The 19,562-nt window shown below is 42.1% G+C and overlaps 1 protein-coding gene across 15 annotated transcripts in view; it reads right to left on the bottom strand.

Moving 5' to 3' along the window:
- Window positions 1-19,562, bottom strand: part of LOC123774747 (heterogeneous nuclear ribonucleoprotein L) — a 204,739-nt gene that overhangs the window by 6,888 nt on the left and 178,289 nt on the right. For all 15 annotated transcript variants that reach the window (XM_045769295.2, XM_045769294.2, XM_045769296.2 and 12 more), the window contains 5 exons: window positions 16,687-16,750; window positions 3,946-4,053; window positions 1,694-1,766; window positions 901-1,156; window positions 601-722 (listed from right to left, as the gene is read on the bottom strand). In XM_045769295.2, coding sequence (XP_045625251.1) covers window positions 601-722; window positions 901-1,156; window positions 1,694-1,766; window positions 3,946-4,053; window positions 16,687-16,750 — 623 coding nt within the window. The remainder of the gene's footprint in view (window positions 1-600; window positions 723-900; window positions 1,157-1,693; window positions 1,767-3,945; window positions 4,054-16,686; window positions 16,751-19,562) is intronic.

Raw genomic sequence — 19,562 nt, 5'->3', positions numbered from 1 at the left:
AAAACTACATAAAAAACAAATTATTAAATTCACCTTTTGCCTTTACTGTATTACATTTTTAGTATGAATTTTTCCATATCTAACAAATTTCTCCCAAAAGCATTACTCGAGATACTAAGGGGAGGAGTCTCTTTTTAACCCTTTCAGCGAGATGCTTCATTTTTTTTTTTTTTACTTATTCTTTCTTGCATAAAAAAATAATCATTATCTTTATTTCTGTAGTAGCAAGAAAAGGCCTGTTCCTTCATTATGAACCTTATATTATATGCAATTTCTTTTTAAAGTATAGGTAACTTAACTTTGAATGTTGCATCCCTTGACAACAAGGCCTATATAATTTGGTGCAGCTATACAAGACACAGCTTACCCTTTAATTAACTTTAAAAACTCCTAAAAATTTATATTGGTAATACATGTCCCATTTATCAGAATTTTGTCATGTGTATTCAGTCTCAAGCAGATAAAGAATTTTGAGAGAAGTTTACACAAAGGCCAGAATATTTTTTTTTTTGTAAAACTTTAATGCACCCCACTTATGTATGATTATTAAATTATCCTTAATTAGGAAAGAATGGCAGTCAATAAAGTAGTTAAACTTACCCTAACTGCATCTTGCAACCAAAGAATGTGGTATTATGTAGGTTTGCAACAGCACGCTCCACAGCTAATGCATCTCCCATTTGCACCATAGCACAACCCTCCTTTGTTTTCAAGAACTTAATCTGTAAGAAAGCCATTGTTAATAGCGCCAACATACCTTTATATAATTGTTAAAACTAATATATTTGATAAATTTAAACAATAACACACATTTACACAACTTAATTTTAATGACTTACAATTATTTCAAGATCTTCCACAAAGGAAAACAATTTACAAATGTTCACATTTTTATCTTACCCTCACAATGTTGCCGTACAAGCAAAGCAGGTTGAAAATGCGATCGGCATTCATCTTATCCTTGTTTAGTCCATAAACCATAAGAACAGCACCTTGCTGAGGTAGACCTGGCTGTGGTTGGCCCATACCAGAGAGGGATGCACCCCCAGGCCCACCAGCTCCACCCATGAATGGTCCACCCTGGCCTTGTCCACCAGCACCCATCAATCCTCCACCACGGAGACCTCCATTGCTCATTCCATTGTTCAGTCCAAGCCTAGAGAGAAAATGTAATGTTTTGTTCTCCATATTACATACAAGAAGCCCCCTTAAGTTTATTAACGAGCAAAACCACACAAATTAAACAAGATACAAGTTAATTGCAACTGATTGAAGTATACCTAGTCCAAGAAAGGCATATGTGAAACAAATTCTGAAAACATTTTTCCACTTAGGTCACTTGTCTAAACTGCTCTTGAAATTGACAGGTGGCTTCCACACCACTTGTATTTTCAATATTTTTCCATTTGTTGACCACCTGTACTAGAAAAGACTGACTTTTCTTCTTGAAAAAACTTTTATTCAAATAGGCCATAGAACACCATACAACCAGGACAAAAAGCTATGAACATTCTAACAAACCACTTTTGATTTGCTGGCCTACCTTGAGGTGCTTCCGGGGCTTAGTGTCCCCGCAGCCCGGTCGTCGACCAGGCCTCCCTGCATGAACTAACATCCTGACTATCACCAAGAGTGCTTAAACAGACTCAAAACCCAGATGCACAAAAGAGGTACAAAAGCTATTTTAGGTTACCTGTCTGGCATAGGATTGTTGAAGAGACCTCCAGAGCTGCGAGGTCCACCCATCTGACCATTCATTCCACCTCCTGAAATTAAAAGATGCGAGTTAAAACAAATTCAAACCATTAAATAAAGTACTGTGCCATTTTAAGTATGAAATATTTTAAATTTCTTAACCATAGTGTATAGAAGTTATCATAAATGCAATAGTGTCCAACCCACTATTGGGAGTGGGAGGAGGCATGTGCCAGTAAGTGCTATGTACAGAAATCTATTAGGACCTGCTTCTCATAGATTAGTAAATTGATATACAGTAATGTAGACCAGACCACACACTAGATGGTGAAGAGACGACGACTTTTCGGTCCGTCCTGGACCCTTCTCAAGTCGATTGTGATGAAGGTGATGCAGGCAATAATTTTATTATTTATTGCCTGCATTACCTCCCTCATCACAATCGACTTGAGAATGGTCCAGGACGGACCGAAAAGTCATCGTCCCTTCACCTTCTAGTGTGTGTTCTGGTCAACGTTCTTCAGCCACGTTATTGTGACTCATCGCCTGCCTTGATATAACGTACAAGTTTCTAAACCTGAGGTTTCTGTAATACAGTAACTTTGTGAATCTGTGATGAATAGAACCAGCGATGAGTAGATGCACAAGCACAAGGCACAAGCAGAGAGCTCGGTCTGAACATCCGAGGTCCACAGCTGTTCAATACTCTCAACAAAAATTAGAAATATTGCCGGAGCAAAAGTGGAAGTTTTCAAGAAACATTTAAATAAGTTCTTGCAAGAAGTGCCAGACCAACCAGGTTGCAATGGCTATGCAGGCCTGCGGGCCACTCCAAGCAACAGACTGAAGGAAGTTATCACAAGTCGAGGGGCCAAGCTCGGGGAGAACCTTGATAAATTTATCATGAAATTTAAAGTGACAATTACTAACATGAAAACAGATACAAGCTATGAAACCAGCTACCAGTGTAGGAATAATTACTAGTGGGAAAATTGAAGAGTAAATATAGTGCTACAAATAATGGAATCACACTCCAGGTGGTTTGGACATGTAATGGTTTACAGCAGTGGGCCAATGAGGCCTGGAATGGTGTTTAGAGTTTCTCTTGGTGAATATAATGTAATTTGAGACTGGAAAATTACAAATTACCAAGTGTGAGGTATATAATACTGGAAGCCAAAATTAGATACAAATTTCTTACATAGTAATGGATGCACGCAAATACATTAATAATGATAAAATCAAACACCTGGCAACCCATGGCATCCCACACCATATGAACTAAGAGGGGAACGTTCCATAGCACATAAGTACCGGTACTTACAGGTACGTTGGCTGTACTGAGTTTAGCAACAAATATTCACACAGTAGTACAAACAGAACTGAATAACAAAGATGGTAAGCAAACCACAAAAAGGAAAACTGGCAACTATCCACTACATGGACAATATGGAGATATGTGGCAAGTGTTTTAAAACATTCCTTAGAAATAATGTAGCATTTGCAACAGAAGATTTAACTTTAGCTGTGCAGAGTTATCTACACAACATGCCTTGGAATTAGACAAGGAATATTCTGGACTTTTTATAATGAGACAGATATGGAAAACATTATACTGATTAGCAACGTTTTTGAGACAGATTAGCATTCACAGAAAACCTAACAAGCCATATACAGTAGTATTTCCAGACCTAACAAGCCATATACAGTAGTATTTCCAGCTTAAACTGAAAATTTTCCTTTGTTATCAACATCAAAGGTCCAAAACTGTTCAATATCTTCCCACTACACGTAAGGGGTATAACTGACCGACCTCTTACTGTGTTACATGTGAACGTGACAAGCACCTCTGAAGGATACCTGATCAAGCAGGCTGTGATTTATGTCTGCAAGCAATTATGTCCAACAACCTGGTTAACCAGACCAGCAACCAGGGGGCCAGGTCAGAGACCGGGGCCACGAGAACGCCAATCCTCTGAATCACAGCAAGGTAAGTAAGGCAAGGCATATTCAATGCCCAGATTTCCATGCAAAAGGCACACAGCAGTCTTGACAGGAGCAATGTATGAACATCAGAGGTCCATGAATTAAGTAGGTTCCTTCAAAAAGTGCTGGACCAACAGGGTTGTGGAGACGAGAGCCTGTGGGCTGCTCCAAGCAACATCCTGATGGACCAAGTTATCACAAAGCCAGGCTCAGAGTAGAAGAACCCCCCAAAACCCCATCCAGGTATAGTTACTCTCAACTTACTGAATGGCGAGACATTCATCCCAAAGCCACGGGGTTCCTGCAGAAGAGGAGGGCGGGATGACCCACCTCCACCGCCACCACCGCTATTGTTCTGTGGTTCCTTCGACCCTGTAACAAGGACAAAGTTTACTATTTATACTCGATAACATTATTTAAATACTTACCAGATTATTACACAAATGTTTACTTGCATTTTAATGAATATACTATATTTAATCAAACTAGCCTACAAAATGGTTGGTGACTGGTTTAGGCATGATAATTTTTTATATTACTCTTGCCTAATAGCCAGAACTGCCTAACAAGTTGAATTTAATTGAAATTAAGATTTATCCAAGATCTTTACTTGTAGATTGACAGGTAATTTGTTAAAAAAAAAAAAAAAAACATTTAATTTGACCTAAAACAGCAAATTTACCTAACTTAAATGCCAATTTTTGCTTGATCTGACTAACACAGTCCTGTATTGGCAGTAAGTGTAATGCTAAGACCAGATTAAGGATGAACAAATTTAAATAGATTTTTGAAAATAGTGAATACAAAACCCCAATCCTAGTTCTAGATATATATATATATATATGTCGTACCTAATAGCCAGAACACACTTCTCAGCCTACTATGCAAGGCCCGATTTGCCTAATAAGCCAAGTTTTCCTGAATTATTATATTTTCTCAATTTTTTTTTCTTATGAGATGATAAAGCTACCCATTTCATTATGTATGAAGTCAATATCTTTTTTATTGGAGTTAAAATTAACGTAGATATATGACCAAACCTAACCAACCCTACCTAACCTAATTATATATATATATATATATATATATATGGAAGGGAGTACCACCTCTAGCTGGAAGAAGGGGGACCCATAGCCTCGGAGGAAACCACGCATAACGCATTAGAGGGAATGTTTAGATCCCCTCCAATACAGTTTCTGTGTGCTTTTCTCCTACCACCCCCTTCCTTGAATATTTTTTGTGCTTTAATTTTATATTATATATATATATATATATATATATATATATATATATATATATATATATATATATATATATATATATATATATATATATACATATATATATACACACACACATATACATATGTATATACATATGTATATACATATGTATATACATATGTATATACATATGTATATACATATGTATATACATATATATATATATATATATATATATATATATATATATATATATATATATATATATATATATGTTGCACCTAATAGGCCAAGTTGCTTAACAAGATGTTTCTGAAATTACTGGTATATACTTGTACTATATTTTCTATACAAAATTTATGGAATGATAAAGCTTTCCATTATATGAGTAAATTTTTGTAATAAGAGAACTAACAAACTTGATCAAATCTAACCTATCTCTAATTCATGTTCTTAATATAATACTAATTCAAACCAATTTAAAAAGAAATTTGAAAATAATGAATCAATTTGCCAGATCTGAAGATCAAGATCTGTCTGCTATGCAAATCTGGTCTTGCATTTTAGGCCAAGTAGTGCATTCTGGCTATTAGGTACAACATACATACATATAAACAATCAACATTAGTAATAAATGATGGCACTAAACATTTATAATTGACCTAGTTAAAATTCAAGGTAAACTCATTGGACAAAAAGGAATCTGCTGAATGAAGTTTTTTTTTCTACAAAACACATGGTACAAATCTACGTAATGAATGCTGCACATGCAACACCAACAGGGTTGGTGTGTGGGGGTTTCTTTGCACATCATCTTGTAGGGACACCCTGGCACTGGTGTCGAGACCTGTAGGCACCACTCCCTCATGATACCTAATTTCAGAGTGAGGGGCCCCATGATTATCCAGTGACATCATGTCACTGGATAATCAGTGTCACATCCTGGGTGTCTGAAACATACCAGGTATCCAAATGTTTTATTACTCATCTCTCAGGAACTACTCCAGCATTAAGCTTTAATATCAAATTGGTTTATATATAGTTTGGAGACTTCCAATTCTTCCACTGTGTCTGGGCAATAGAAACTGGGTATAGTTGTGAGCCACTTACTGCGTAGGTCTGTTATTACAACCCATCCTCCCAATTAGATAGTACCTATTGTGACGAGTGTCAATAGTTATGAATTCTTACAAATACAGCTTTTAGATATGGACTAGTAAGGAATTCTTTAAATGAAATTGAAGCTAAACAACAAACTTAAATATTCCTAGGCCTAGTATAGCACACATGTACTGCATTAGATTAGGCCTAGGAAGGTTATGTTAGTTTAGTTTGACTTTGCAGCACGAGTAAAAAAAATCATTTTCTGTATTGTCCAACTCAATAATGCCAATTTCTACTTTCTAATTTCATTGTAAGTTGGTATGTACCAAAACAAGGAGGATGGGCTGGATTTGGATATGCAAGGTGGCAGGATTCGTTTGGCATGCCCATGTGATATTTTCAATATACTGTAATACCATACACAGTATACCACTAAAATCCCCGAAGACAATCAAGGTAATCTGAGTTGGTGTAATTCCAGAGTAAGAAGGGTACAGTGGTGGCAGTATTGATGACGACAGCCTGTAATTTTGGTGCCAGCAGCAACGATGACAGCCTGTAGTTTTGGTGCCAGCAGCAACGATGACAGCATGCACGTGCCGTGGCAGCAGCAATGATGACAGCATGCACTTCCCGTGGCAGCAGCGATAATGACAGCAGCAGCAATGTTGGCAATTTCAGCATTGAACAGATGATACATGTCAATTTACTACCAAGCTCAAGTGTCACACATTTTTCAGTGTTAAACTACAGCTGACAATCTTTTGAGCATTTAAATGTTTTAACTACATCATCTTTTAGTGATTGTTTAATCTGAATTTACTTCCCACCCAAATGCTAATTTTTGTCTTTTTTTTTTTTGCATCGTCAGCAAATGTTTCTGTTGAAACCTGTCTAAATTATTTATACTGTAACAGAGGTCCCCATAACAGAATCTTTGGGCCACTTCATTTAAATAAAGTTGTCAGTGGAAAACTGTTTAATGCTAACTACTTTTTGTTTGGGGGGGGGGGGGGGACCAACCAACAAAATCCATCTTAGAATAACCCCGTCCCCCAACAGTTTGCGCCTTTACTCGTGAGCCACAGTATCAAGGGTATAGTAAAGATAGTGTCAACCATTTCCTCTGACAGCTGCTTTAAATATACTGGAGTAGAGCATCCCTTAGGAACAGGCAGTAAATTTATTAATCTATTTTTTTTTTACAGGTAAAAATGGGCAATATTTAAAATATGGTAAATATATTATCTATTTACATGACTAAGATGAGAGAGAGAGAGGCCGATATACATTACAGAGAGCTTAACCTAATCTAAAATGCAGCCAGGAAACACACAGCCCTACTGAACATCTGAACTAGGTTACCTTGACAGCAGGGGCTGCAAAAACCAAAAACTTATAAGCAGGGGCTGCATATAACAGAGGATCTCCTCTCCTGGATTGCCTGCCATCTATCATTCATGAGACTTTTGGACAAGGTGAAGAGCCATGCAAGAAGGCTCATCTCTAGTCATTACCAAGTCTGGTGGGAATGGTCTTAAATATCTGAGCCTGCAACACCGTCAGGACGTTGGTGAACTTAATGTTGGCCTTGTACATAACAGTATCAAAGTTCAACACCTTGCCCAACTCTGGATAATCAGTAGTTGGCACCCGTAACACTATACCCGTTTGATAGGGTTCTGGTAGTTTTTCTACCCCACCCCCCAAGCCCGGCCCGAGGCCCACATATCCACCACAGTCCGGTTGGTCCTGCACTCCTTTAAGAATACTATTAGTTCTCTCTTGAAGATGTCCACAGTTCACACACAAATCACAATAGCGTGATATATCAAATGAACAAATCCACAATGGCTGTGATGAGGGTTCGAACCTACTCACACGACGTTCCCAGACGTGCCTTAGTCAACTGTACCATGACATGGTTCATTTTACAACCATGTCGTGGTACAGTTGACTAAGGCGCATCTGGGAACATCCTGTGCTTAGGTTCAAACCCTCATCACTGCCTTTGTGGATTTGTTTATGTCCACGGTTGTTCCGGCAATATATCTTATACTCGCATGGTTCTACTAAGTATGGTATCATACTTAGTATGTATAAGTATGGTATCATACCATATATGGTATATATGGTATCGCATGGTACTAATAAGAACTATTGCATAGTTCAGATTTTCTTCAAAACTTGTTTCAGTAAACGTAATTGCTAGTTTCCTTATGACTTTGGACTGAAGCACATCCACAGAGGAGGCTTTTGAATATTTTAGTTTGTCAATGCTCTTCCTAAATGTTTTGCACATTATGGGAATATCCCTTAACAGTAATTCTCTCTTCTCGAACTTCAACCTCCAACATACTAGGAACCTCGAACTTCAACTTAGTTCTCAAACGAACTATGCTCTCGACGTCAACAGTTTCATGCTGGAGCTACCCTTCTCAACAATATCCCTCCATCAGCAATCATTCATTCCTAGGCTGACTTACAGCTGATCTTGTTCACTCGAACAGATACATGGGAGATCAGCTCAACTGATCACAGGAAGGCTCTGACATACAGGTGGCCACAGGCTCATCCTGTTGTATGATTGATTGTTACCCGATGTTAATGAATGAAGTTTATTCCTAATGATGAATATAATAGGTCAATGAAATAATTGGGTCTCCAGGAACAGGCTGCAGATGAGCTGAGGTACAGCTCTTGCTTGCAGTTCCACTAATTATACTATAATCAGTTGACAGCCTGTATAAACCCTAGTCTTAGTTGAAAAATGGGGGGGGGGAGGGGAGAAGATAGAAAGAGGAAAGCAAGAAATGAGAAGAAAAGATATGAGTAGGGAAAATTTAATAATTTAAGCTAAGAATCTAAGTTATTATCATGGAAGCAAGCAATTGCCATCGTGAAGTTTCACTGATATCTGAAAGAGAAAACGAGGGGGGAGGGGAGGGGGGGAAGAGGGGGGGAGGGGAGGGGGGGAAGAGGGGGGGAGGGGAGGGGGGGAAGAGGGGGGAGGGGAGGGGGGGAAGAGGGGGGAGGGGAGGGGAGAAGAGAGGGGAAGGGGAGGGGAGAAGAGAGGGGGGAGGGGAGGGGGGAAGAGAGGGGGGAGGGGAGGGGGGAAGAGAGGGGGAGGGGAGGGGAGGGGGGAAAGAGAGGGGGAGGGGGGGGGGGAGGGGAGGGGGAAAGAGAGGGGGAGGGGAGGGGGGAAAGAGAGGGGGAGGGGAGGGGAGGGGGGAAAGAGAGGGGGAGGGGAGGGGAGGGGGGAAAGAGGGGGAGGGGAGGGGAGGGGGGAAAGAGGGGGAGGGGAGGGGGGAAAGAGGGGGAGGGGAGGGGAGGGGGGAAAGAGGGGGAGGGGAGGGGAGGGGGGAAAGAGGGGGAGGGGAGGGGAGGGGGGAAAGAGAGGGGGAGGGGGGAAAGAGAGGGGGAGGGGGGAAAAAGAGAGGGGGAGGGGGGAAAAAGAGAGGGGGAGTGGGGAAAAAGAGAGGGGGAGGGGGGAAAAAGAGAGGGGGAGGGGAGAGGGGGAGGGGAGAGGGGGGAAGAGAGGAGAGGGGAGAGGAAGAGAGGAGGGGGGGGGGGTGAAGAGAGGGGCCTGCGAGCCGCTCCAAGCAACAGCCTGTTGGACCCAGCTCTCAAGCCTGGCCTCGAGCCTGGCTTGGGGAGAACAACTCCCAGAACCCAATCAAGCAGGAATCTGGTGCACATTTCAGATCTAGGCGAACTATGGCATAGTCCAGAGATTTTCCATAAAAGTTGTTTCAGTGAACCAGTGCCAGTGCACAGAGGACGCTACGAGGACAGAGTGAAAGAACGGCAGCAAACTATTTTAACCATCGGGGACGGACAGACGACCCAGCAAAAGGCGACGTGAGCCTTGTACGCCCAACACAAGTGGGATGGACAGGGGTTGGAGTGAGAGTGCGCTAATAAAACAGAGGCGTGGGCGAGTGTGTTGCGAACATGGTGAGTCATGATCAAGACGAAGCTGGGCCAAAGCCAACTATCTCAGCCAGTGTTCACCGCCATGACGCACTCTTGGCACTCCACCCCACCACCACAACTGCATTATTACAGCTTCGTACCGAGCTGCCCACACCATATAAACGCAAGCTCGCCACAAATGCGTGCGTGCTGCCTTACTGCCGACACGCCCATCACTTGATACAATACTTTCTTTGGCACAGTCACAACACCCATTTTCCAACAACTGTAAAGAATTAGGTCAAGGTATGGTGCTCATTCATTAAGCAAACTAAAATATTATCTGGGCACGTGTGTATTCACTGACCCGAGGAGCTTCCTTCCCGGCCCGCTACCTTCCATATGGGGTTGCACTAATTAGAAAGATGTCACAGCCACCCTTGCCAATCTCGTTCAAATAAGCGTCCACCATCACTACACAAAGAGATGGTGGCCATGATTACATAAAGCACAAAATGTCTTTCGTTAACTATCTCGTATAGCATAATTAGCAGTTATTTTGATTAAACTATTAATACCTGTTCCGCCCAACCTCATTACCATTTTTCCCTCTTCTAACCCCTGATTGTACTTAATTTTCGTAAAGAATCTGATTTTCTTGCCCTCACTCACCAGAGTGGATATCACCCCTCTCAATTACATTTCCATACTTAACCATACATAATTTACTTAATAAAAAAAGGGCAGCAGCATCTGGGAAAAAATATGAATTTGTGACCTTTGGGTGAATCACGATTTGGAAAAACAAAACGAGAGGCCAGCCAGCAGCATAAGACAGTTATGGGGAGTCGAGAGGAAAGCTTGCAAAGCCTAGGATCATGTGACGGGGGGGGGGGGGGGGGGGGCGGGAAGGGTGAGCCCGTCACCTCCACGCAGGAAACTACTAACTATTCCTCTAGGTATACTAGATATTTCAGATTGTTATTTAATTTGGCTAATACCGCTTTGAAAATCTGAAAAATGCTGAAAATTTCATTGACAAGAGTATAATTAAAGCAACCAGTTCATTGTCTCGGAAGTTAAAGGACCAGAGGTAATTAGGTTTTGCTTTATTAGTGATACAACTGGTAATACCCAAACCCTCTTATCACTATAATTCTTGTTGTGTTACAAATATTTGCCAACATCAGACTCGACAACCCCAGCGGCTCCTCTAACTCTACCCTCACAACTGCCAAAAGAAATCTTGTAGTTTCAAAACTTTAGCGGCATGGTGTGTCGCGTCCAGCTTACTACACCCAGGATCTTCCCACCACCATTGGCGGGATAGTGGGGGGGGGGGGGGGGAAACAAGAAAAAAAACATGAACGGAAAAAAGAGATGGCGAGAGGAGAAAGATGGGAGGGAAAGAGGGAGAGAGGGAGGGAAGAGAGGGGAGGGAAAAAGGGAGAGAGGGGAGGGAAAAAGGGAGAGAGGGGAGGGAAAAGGGAGAGAGGGGAGGGAAAAAGGGAGAGAGGAGGGAAAGGGAGAGAGGGAGGAGAGGGAGGGGAGGGAAAGGGAGAGGGAGGGAGGGAGGGGAGAGGGGAGGGGAGGGAAAGGGGGAGAGGGAACTATCAGGAGAAAGCGCCAAGCCATCTTGAGGTTATCTTCAGATGATTCCGGGGCTTTTAGTGGAGGCCCGGTCCTCGACCAGGCCTCCACCCCCAGGAAGCAGCCCGTGACAGCTGACTAACACCCAGGTACCTATTTTACTGCTAGGTAACAGGGGCATAGGGTGAAAGAAACTCTGCCCATGGTTTCTCGCCGGCGCCCGGGATCGAACCCGGGACCACATGATCACAAGCCCAGTGTGCTGTCCGCTCGGCCGACCGGCTCCCATTACGACTATATCACAACTGGAAGGGATCAGGATAAGTATTTAGGATGGGACGGGTTTCGGTGCCCAACCATTTGCACGGTCGAGGATTGAACGCCGAGCACCTGCATGAAGCGAGACCGTCCAGCCCAAGTGGTTGAGCTGGGGATGGGGGGAAAGAGAATGAAAAAAGAAAGAAACAGAGGGGAGAGGGAGAGAGGGGGCTGCAGAATGCCGCCTTCAAACTTTAGCTCAAGAGCCAATTTTCGACAATAAACAGTATCAATAAGAAAATATGAGCAAACTATTACACATTAAAAAACTTAAAAAGATTCGAATCAGTCTTCCTACAAACGTGAAGAGATTCCAAGGGTGTGATTTAGTGAGGCAACCAAACTAAGAGCGCGCTAATAAGCAACAACTGTGGCACAAGGGCCGCCGCCTTGGGTGAGTGACCACCCCGCGGGGTGCAAACATGCATATTCAACACAACCCCAAATGATCCCACACTTACAAAATTCCCTCTTGAAGGCTTTACGCGTGTTGGTGATAATCCAGTGTACCAATATATATTTTAATATTTATTGGATATTTTTAATATTTATTGGATATTTTTAATATTGGATATTTTTAATATTTATTGGATATTTTTAATATTTATTGGATATTTTTAATATTTATTGGATATTTTTAATATTTATTGGATATTTTTAATATTTATTGGATATTTTTAATATTTACTGGATCGCCGGCAACTTATTTTGGACCACCTACTAACCAGGCCAGAATGTTGACCATCTGTTGTGACAATGTTGTGTCTGACGTAACAATCACAACCTGCATTTGTTTACTCAATCTAATTCTTTACAGGAAAAATCTTGGCCCTTTAAACAGTCATTAAATAATGGGGCCGTGCATGACAACCCTGACGTGCCAATCCGTGCACACCATTCAGAACCTATACATTATATGGTTTTGTCGGACACTAACTACTACCAGCTTGAATTTCGCATATAAATAGATTCGTACTCAAGTTTTTATCCACTATGGTTATCGTGCAAAACAATCTTGTAACTGACAGTCATAGAACGTCGCCATTAATTAAAGGCACTGGATACTACTATCTTACTTTGGCGGTAATTATGCCAACAGCCGTTTTCTCCTCTAATATCCTGATCCCATATCCCATAAACCTGAAGTAGAACGGGTGGCTCTTATCTTCTGATCTGTGTCAAAGGATTTAATTTTACACTAAAAAGGCTAATTAACTCATTAGCTAATTGAGAAGACATTCTAAATTAGCTGTACATCATAAGCAACTAGGGAGGTTGGTGAATGTACTGATCCGGAACATATGAAAGCAGTGCTTCCTGTGCTTTAAGGATACTGCCCACTTCAGTCCCCCCCCCCTCCACACCACAAGATGTTGATCTTTACGAGACAGGAAACGAGTGTAATAAAGCGTTATCAGAGTGGGCCATTCCCAGGAGACGCGGCACCTGATGCAAGGACGCCACATTCGTCAGCATGATACAGCTACCACAAAACTATCGTCACATCATATTACTTCACCACTACACTTAAAAACATTACTTCAGGAATTATTTACATTGTATTACTGCAGTTTTATCACCACAATCTGCGCACTTAGAAGCTTTAACCTTTACTTACAAGCTACTTCACTGCACTAGAGCCCTTCATGCATTTGCAGATTAACCTCCCCCTCTCACAGCCGCCTCTTGGCCCAGCCCGTTCTTCTCCCAAGGCTTCACAACACCAAGAAAACCGTCAAATTAAGTGTAACACTAAAAGTGTTTATACGCATACGAGCGAAATGCGACGTTCTTTTTGTAAGAGGACAGGTTGCTTGGCCATACAAGGTATACACTTACAAACTAAAACTAAATGAACTGGAATCCTTGTACTGGTGGGTGACGAGCTCGCTCACAAAATGCTACATCGTACCTATATTCTCTTCCTTCAGTGTTCAATTACGATTCAAATTGGAAATAAACCCACTTTGCAAAACGCTGAGCTTTATTGAGGCTAGTGCTAGAGATCACACTATATAAGCCAACAGTATGGTAGAAATTACACATTAGTCTACACCACTGCTCTCCAATCCTGCATTATCTGTAGGTTCAGGACGAAGCCACGATTTAAAACGTCTCGGTAAAATTACCCTATTTACCTAATTGAAGCCAGGATAGATACAAAATATTACATGGAAAGCAATGTTGAAAGGTAGACAGCAGAACGGGCAAAGCCACAATACTACGAAAAGCAGTTTGAACTATAAACCAAGAAACCTAGAGAGGCAGTTCAGGTATTGCCGCTGCCGAACAAATAACGAGGTCCTGCTTGATACATCCCTCTCCTCAGGCTCCCGACATCTGTATTCAAGATAACCAAGCCATCCTTGCTTACTCCCTATGTCGAAATAAACTGTGCATCACCACCCTGATGTACAGACCTTTACCACACAAGAAAACTCTGGATGCACAATACCTACCCAAGGCGTCAGCTGTCTACCTTTTACCATTTTTTTTGTGAAACTAAATTTTTAGTTTGTGTTTCTGCAGACTTTAACAAAAGGCATAATGCGCAATTAAAACAATGTAGAGAACGCTACTTAGAACATTTAGAGCTTACCTTAGGGCTTCGAGAATGGGTGGTGGGGGTGGTGACGGTCGCAGATGCATGGACGGTCTCACTGATGCACCTAGCCAGGCCAAGGGTCACCCAAGGGTCACGTCTAGGACAATGTCCGGGAGGCGGACGCGGGAAGCGGAAGGAGCCTCTCCCTGCACACAGAACACACATTGGCACATGGCTACGGGCAGCCCCACAAAAGGGGGGTGACACATGACAACAATAACACTGTGGCTCACAGAGGCAGGTATCAGGCGGGAGGCTCCGCTGTCTGTGTGGTCAAGTCTTCTGTGGCTCTGTCTGGTGGTCAAGGGGGCCAGTGTTATTGTTTATCATGCAACCAAGAGCCATGTGGCCACGTGTGTTGTGCAAGCGGGCTTCGGCACCTCATCTCCTAACACTAGGTGCACACGCTTTTCTAATGCCTAACCATGAGTAATCCCACCACATGGGGTGTAGCCTAAACGTTGCACCGTTTTCGCACACCACCAGAGCTTCAGTAGTTTTGGGGAATAGCAAATTTAAACCTGATAAATGTGATCATGTTTCATTCATCTGTTCTTAACAATCCATTCTCCTCTCTGCCCACCATGTTCTTGCTCTATCATTCAGCACAGCCTATGTCACTTGCTCTGTAATATGTTGATGCTCAACCTATTACAGCATCAACACCTAAAGTTGATAATTCTCAACTATTTCCTATTGTTAATTGTTCTGACCTACTTAATTATAAGCCTCACACACCATCCATCTACAACACCCATTCTAACACCAGTGAATTCCATGATCAATGTTTGCTGTGCCGCCAGGGTCCCAATATCGACACCCCACGCTTCCAATATGAACAATAGTAGGAAGGGTATGCCTGACAAATATAATAGTTGTAAACACATTTCGTTACATCAAGATAATAAAATGTTGCTACTGGACAGGGCGTATGGTTAAATGTCAAGAGCTGTAAATCATTATTTTTTACAATTTAAAACCACTACGCTGTACTGAAAATTTAATTTGTGAATTTATCTAGAATCCCCTCGTCCCCCCCCCTCCCCTTAATGGTATATTGACCTCAGTACACTAGTATATTGACCTCTGTACACTGGTATATTGACCTCTGTACACGGGTATAGGCTCCGCCTCCGTATAAAGGCCCCTTTGGTGCAAACACTGGGGATATGACTACGTCACAGCCCGTCAGACTATGTCATACATCAGCTGTGCCGGTGTTTAACACCTACTCACAATTGCATCACATTCATTCAGTAATCCCATGTTATGATTGTTTATATTTACCACGGAGGGTTTGTTTACTGGCATATGGTGGCTGTAGTGTTACACAAGTTCCTGTTACTATGGTAAGTGCGTGAAGGAAATGTTTATCTTTTTTTAGCTTCCTTGGTAAGAGCTGTTTTATGGATAGTCTCTCGAAGGCGAGTTACAGACCGGTTCATGGTTAAGTCGGAAGAAAATCTTAATGAAAGCATTAAAAGGAAATGAATGATATTTGAAAGAATATGGCAGACTGAAGACGAGTAGCTGGTATGAACAAGGTTGTGGTCGTGGAGAGTTGGTGGTCCATCTTGGGACAGATTGTGCTCGCTAGGATTCATCGCTAGAAAGAATGAGACTAGCAGCTGGTGCTTCAGACACTGTGGGCGTGACAGATGGTAAGTTGAGAGTAGGCGTAGATGTAGACTTGGTTAGCGTGGTTGTGGGAGGGTCAAGCGCAGTGGTGCTCACACTGAGGGTAAGGGGCCACAGGAGTCCCCTCAGAGTGCCCACCACCACCACACCCCGACAATCACCCGTGACTGGCGGCTTATGGGCTGTATCCTTGTGCTGTGTGCCTCTGTACGGAGCCATCGACCTTCATACCCATGTCACCATCACAGCTCAATGCTGAGACGAGCGACTACCTCTCGGCTCACATTAACAGGACGCAACTACAACTTCAATAATGCAATCTTACAAAATGTATTATTATATATATAGAAAATAATTATAGTAAATTAAAAGACGCCCAGCTACCATCTGCCCAGTTCCAACTTCTCGCATTCAGATTTTTTTTAAAGTATCAAGCAATTACAAAAAGAAGGCACCAAGTCGGGGAGACTAGTACAACTTGTTAAGTGTGCTAATATTAATTACGGTACAGTGCGACTAGACAAGGCACGGGAGGAAGCGTGAAGCATGAGGACCTGGGCAGGGTGTGTGGTGAGCTCACGGGGCTGGTGGTGGGGCGGTGTTGGTACTTACAAACATTGGGGTTGGTGAAGTCCCAGCTCTCGGAATCGTTCTTGTATACGTTCAGCTTGGTTGGCTGCAAAGAACAACGACAATAGTTAATGACACGACAGTAGTCAACGTTAGTAGTTAATGTTTTATAATCATCCATAAGAGGTTCGATGAAATATACTGAATGTGTACAGTATATGCTTAATTAAAAATCCTTGTGTATAGTCACTAACATTATTAAATGACAAAACCATTTAATTCTACCTTAGAATAATCAAAAGATAAATTTAACCTTACTGATTGATCACTGACCAAACAAGATGCAGATTAACATGTCTACAAAACCAGTAAACTGTGGCTGATGTAATCCAGTAGCAGAAAGATTAAAATGCAGCGTCCCATACACGAGTCCCATATATACACCCATATAATTATCTTCAAGAGAAAACTAGATAGTTTTCTTCAAGAAGTGCCGGAGCAACCGGGCTGTGGTGGATATGTGGGCCTGCAGGCCACTCCAAGCAATACCATGTTGGACCAAGCTCTCAAGTCAAGCCTGGCCTCAGGCCGGGCTTGGGGAGTAGAAAGACTTAGAACCCCATCAAGCAGGAGCGCCAACCCCTCGTCCCTCCTATGCCTGGATTGTACCTGGATATACCAAGTACCCCAACTTCACACAAGTGACCAAATAAAACAAGTTTGTTTTCCCCAAACTAATGACAAGATGTAGAGGCAGTGGATTCAGCAAGACTGTTGGTGAAAAATTACTGTAGTTAACGACGAACAGCCTCATTTTTGGTGCAAATGTTTATGTCAATACCACAGGAGGAGTGGTACCAACCCAAGAGTCCAACCCTGGACTATCAGGGTTGCATCATCTGCACATTTATTGTCAGACAACCTCTAAAACAAGGAGAAACTGTACACTCACGAAGCTTCTTGTATTCTACGGGATACGTAGTGAAATACACAAGTTTGTACCAGGGATGGGAGTCATGAAGCACTTCAATATAAACAAAGGTCTTGACCAATCGGTGCTCTAGAACATTAACTAGCGAATCCTGGATAATCAACGTCCAAAAACAAAGGTGATTCAACACTAACCGCTACAAACTTTTATGGAGTACCAAGAATTTATCAGGTTTTGCGAGTTTCTACTTCATTTCTTGGAAAATGGCAAATACTTTTTTAAATATAGGGGGTCTGATATTTTTTTTCTCTTGGTATTTCGTTATTGTAAAGCTTTCATTTTATTTCCAAAATCCACTCTTCAAGAGAAACAAGAAACAGGACAACACATCCCTTTGGAAAGGAGTGATTTTACTATATTCGGATTTCAAAATTGTCAGTCATTCTGCAATTTCAAGTTTATTACAAATTACTTTATTTCAAGTTTGTCTAGTCTAATACAAACAGGGTTTACTCTGTAATGCTTGGTATTGTATATCTTCCCCATAATACTAGTAAATGGGTAGATAATGCAGTGTAGTTACCTGCAGATTCAATGCCAACATTCTGTGCGCACTAATGGCTAATGAAGGCAGTGACGGTGGACTTAAATGGACAGGCAGGGCAGGCTGGCAGTGGAGAGCCAGGTAATGACCCAAATGCTTCTTGTCGCTCGCCCATCGAGTCCCTGTTTCGCCACGCCCTTTCTCCCTGGCCTACTTTTAAAAGCAGAGGTCTGACGGCTGGTGACCCATTAATGTATTCACCAGACAGGTTTCCCTAATCAACTTTACTTCCAGGCCACCACCCACTGATTATACCATATTCAAATACTGGAAGACTATAATCGCTCAGTATATTTTTTCCCAACATGTTATCATCAATATTTACACGTTGATACTAGGAATTTACCAAATTGATCCTGCAGCTTTCACCTCGCATTATGAAAACTACAGATGAAATAAAAATCTATTGTAATAACAGGCATAAACTCTTAAGCATACACAGCCCAAGACTCTGCCAACTGAACCAATAATTCAACCAGCCACAGGCGAGCGCGTGAAGGTCGAGAACAATAAAACTCCTGCCTGTGTTGGCCAACTTAGAGCATCTACTCTCTCAGTGGAGAGCTGGTAACACCCCGCCCTCTACCACCCACCCAGCACACATCGACCTTATCTTCCAGAGAAGCCAGTTATTGCACGCCTAGCCCGAGTGGGGCCTGAAAAAGTTAAACAAATTACCAGCCATTGTCATAAAATTTTTCACCCTCAACTTCATTTACTGGGTCGGAGGCAGCGGCACAGCTGTGGCGGGGCGGACCGGAGATGCTCCGGGAAAAACACTTGGTCGCTCTTGCCTCTCTTACACCTTTCACCCACCAAGCATTTGTCTTTCTACGTACAACTGTTTGAACAGTTTTGCCATTTTCAGTTCACTTTCCAAACGAGACTTTATACGTAATTAAATGATTTTAAAGCAGACGTGTGCACGCACTTTCATAAGAGTAAATGCCAATGGCGGAAGTAAAAAAGTAAAAAAAACGAGGTTGTTCAGGAGGGTAAAAGTGTGGTATGGTGGCGTCTCGTTACGGCTGGTTGTTGAACTCCCGTCCATTGTTACATTGCCGCTCCTGGAAGCAGCTTGCCCCTCTCCAGATGTTAAAAAAACATAACCATCGTCACAATTAGGAAGATTCAACAAATACCCAGCTAAAGAAAGCTGTAAAGAGAGACTGGAAGGAGCAGATACTAGAAACGTTACATTACATTAGAAACTGCTCGGCATTACACTATATAAATAGTGTTAAGAAAAGACAGGAATGGACGAGGCAGAGGGTGGAACTAATTTAATGATCACACCTCGCACGGTTCTGACAGTTTTACTACAAGCCCGGCCTGGGGCCAGGCTTTACTTGTCATAACTACCTGAAAAGCTTTCACTTGGAC

The sequence above is a fragment of the Procambarus clarkii genome, chromosome 68, assembly GCF_040958095.1.
Source record: "Procambarus clarkii isolate CNS0578487 chromosome 68, FALCON_Pclarkii_2.0, whole genome shotgun sequence".
Taxonomy (NCBI): Eukaryota; Metazoa; Arthropoda; class Malacostraca; order Decapoda; family Cambaridae; genus Procambarus; species Procambarus clarkii.
The sequence above is the reverse complement of the archived record's forward strand: the minus strand, read 5'-3'. Positions and strand labels throughout refer to the sequence as shown.